This window comes from Mesitornis unicolor, unplaced genomic scaffold (assembly GCF_000695765.1).
Source record: "Mesitornis unicolor isolate BGI_N332 unplaced genomic scaffold, ASM69576v1 scaffold4764, whole genome shotgun sequence".
Classification (NCBI taxonomy): Eukaryota; Metazoa; Chordata; class Aves; order Mesitornithiformes; family Mesitornithidae; genus Mesitornis; species Mesitornis unicolor.
Window position 1 is genome coordinate 52,907 of NW_010179256.1, and position 2,643 is coordinate 55,549.

General features: G+C 63.6%; 1 protein-coding gene across 1 annotated transcript in view; it reads right to left on the minus strand.

Annotated features, from left to right (window-relative positions):
• GYLTL1B (glycosyltransferase-like 1B) overlaps nucleotides 1–1,415 on the minus strand; it is a 5,317-nt gene extending 3,902 nt beyond the window's left edge. The window contains exons 1-4 of the mRNA XM_010182698.1: nucleotides 1,316–1,415; nucleotides 686–942; nucleotides 320–402; nucleotides 4–40 (exon numbers count right to left, since the gene is read on the minus strand). Of these exons, the coding sequence (XP_010181000.1) occupies nucleotides 4–40; nucleotides 320–402; nucleotides 686–942; nucleotides 1,316–1,415 (477 nt within the window). The remainder of the gene's footprint in view (nucleotides 1–3; nucleotides 41–319; nucleotides 403–685; nucleotides 943–1,315) is intronic.
• Nucleotides 1,416–2,643: the final 1,228 nt, after the last annotated feature.

The window sequence follows — 2,643 nt, forward strand, 5'->3', positions numbered from 1 at the left end:
CACCGAGTCCGTGATGAAGTGGAAGTGGAGGGGGTTTTTCCTGTCAAAGGCAAGCACGGCAGCATTCAGCACCATAGTAGGAAGAAAAGGATATGGCTCCCATCTCTCCCAGCCCTGCCAGGGGACAGACATCAGCCAAGTGGGCAGACAGAGAAAAATCAGCCATCTAGGAGAAACAAATTCCCCTCTGGCCCTCTAAGCAGTGGCACAGGGGGTAGAGAGAGGCCCTAGAGCTCCTTTCCTGCAGCACTCCCCCTCTGCAGGAGCTCATTTTGGGAACCCCAAACCAGTGGCCTCTGGCACAGCAGCTCCCCATTACCTGTGGAAGAGGATGGATTTCACCAGGGTGACCACATCCCGGCTCGCGTTGTGCCCGGCGCACACAATCGCAACGTGCAGGAGCTGTCCAGAGACAAACAGGGCCTTTTTGAGACTGCATACCACAACCCCCTCACAGGGGCTCCTGTGTCAGCTTCTCTCTGCAGCTCTGCCACAGGGAGAGACTCCATAACCCAGCCCTTCCGATGGGGAAAGTGTCCCAGACAGATCTGTGAGTCCCCCAACGCAGAAGCAGGGACGAGGAGTCTGGCTGCCACTCCTCCCCAGGCGGGCTGCACATACATCTGTGTCCAGCCAGGGTCCCGGTCTCCCATCCTCCATCCCCTGTGCCACCACCATCACCCACCTCGCACTTGTGCACCATCCGCTGCTTGGGGCAGGCCGTGCGGTTGCTCCTCTGTCCCCTGGGGGGGTCCCTGTCCTCGGTGGAGGCTCCCCACGGGGGGCTGCTGTCGCCGCCCTCCACCTGTGCCTGGCCGAGCTGCAGACGGAGCTGCTGGTTCTCCTCCTCCCCCCTGCGCACTCGTGAGGCCAGCGCCTCCCGCTCCCCGTCCCGGCTCGGCTGCTCCCCCAGGCAGGGCGGCAGCAGGAGGAAGCGGCCGTCTGCGGAGGAGACACGGGGCACACGATGGGCACGGCACGGACTCGTGCAAACCCTGCACGATACACCTGCAGCGACCTGCATGGCCACAGAGCACCCACCCCAAGGCCTCGGCCTCCCCTGCCCACCCTCTGCTGGGGACCGTCCCTTGATCCCAGGAGGAGCTCCCCCAGGCAGGGCGGCAGCAGGAGGAAGCGGCCGTCTGCGGAGGAGACACGGGGCACACGATGGGCACGGCACGGACTCGTGCAAACCCTGCACGATACACCTGCAGCGACCTGCATGGCCACAGAGCACCCACCCCAAGGCCTCGGCCTCCCCTGCCCACCCTCTGCTGGGGACCGTCCCTTGATCCCAGGAGGAGGACCCACTCACATTCGAGGCTGCCCACGAAGAGGTAGAGCCAGGAGAGGAGGACGGCCAGGGTCACCGTGGCGAGCAGCAGCTTCAGCTTCACACGCCAGGAGCGCAGCATGGTGTGCCGGGGGACAGGGGCAGCGAGGATCAGGTGGGCAGCCCGAGCCCAGCTGGCCCCAGCATCCTAGAGCCTGCGAGGGGCAGGGAGCAGAGAGAGTGGTGTCACAAGCAGCCCCACAGCCCAAACCCAGGTGCCTCGCCATCCCCCAGCAGGATGTCTGGTCTCCTGCTCCCTCCAGGACACTGCTTGGGTAAGTGCAGTGGTGAGACTGATGCCCTTCACCTTTCCAGCAACAGCCTCTCCCAGCTGGCACCTGCCTGGCCCATGGTGGGGCATCTGGATCCCCTCAGGGCCTGCCCTGCCACCCTGCTATGGCCACATGGCTCTCAGGGGGACTCTCAAACATGGGAGCAGGGACAGAGCCCTCCAGGTGATTTCAGTCCAGCTCTGCTCCTTGCTCCTTGCCATCCCACAGGCAAGGGGAAAGAACAGAGGGCTCCAAGGGGAGGCAGGAGGCTGTGCTGGAGGGGGCCTTCCCAAGGCCGGTGGTCAGTCACAGGGTGGTTAATGGAGCCTGCCCTTGAGAGGAGAGCGCAGATCCCTCCCTCACCGCCTCCGCAGGCCAAGGGTGCGAGACTGCTCTTCAGACGGGGCCTCAAGGACACGGCGGGCTGGCCCACATGGAGCCAGGCAGGAGCCCTGCTAGGCACACTGCCTCCTTCCCAGCACTCCCACCACAGGCTCAAAGGGGGGAAAACTCCAGTAAGCAGTTGTGCTGCAGGCCAAATGCCTCCCCCTCCGCTCATAGCTACCTGCCTTGACGAAGTTCAGTGGAAAAATCCCAAACACCTCAGTGAGACTCGCTTCCCGGCACTGCTGGCTCAGCAGGGCACGCCGAGGGACCCCTTGCTCTAAAAAAAAAGCGGCCCCAGCCACGCGTGCTGTGCTGCGTTCATTCCTCGGCACCATCAACACGCTCCCCACTTTGCTCCCATGTCCAGGCCCAACACGGGGACAGAAAGCTCATCTCCAGAGAGCCCGGTCCGAGATCCCAAAGACACAAGTACCCGGGGCAGACAAAGACCCCACAAAGCAAGGGAACACCAACCTCTCCCTGCCTGCTTGAGGCTGAGCCCCTGCAACATCTGGAGCCTCAACAAAAGCTGCCTAGGGATGAATGGGCCGGATTAGGGTCTGCTCCCCCCTGTACACACCCCGCTGGAGCCCATTGATGTGCAGATGCCCATGGGGCCGCCAGGGCTTGGGGGCTGAGGCAGGCAGCCTG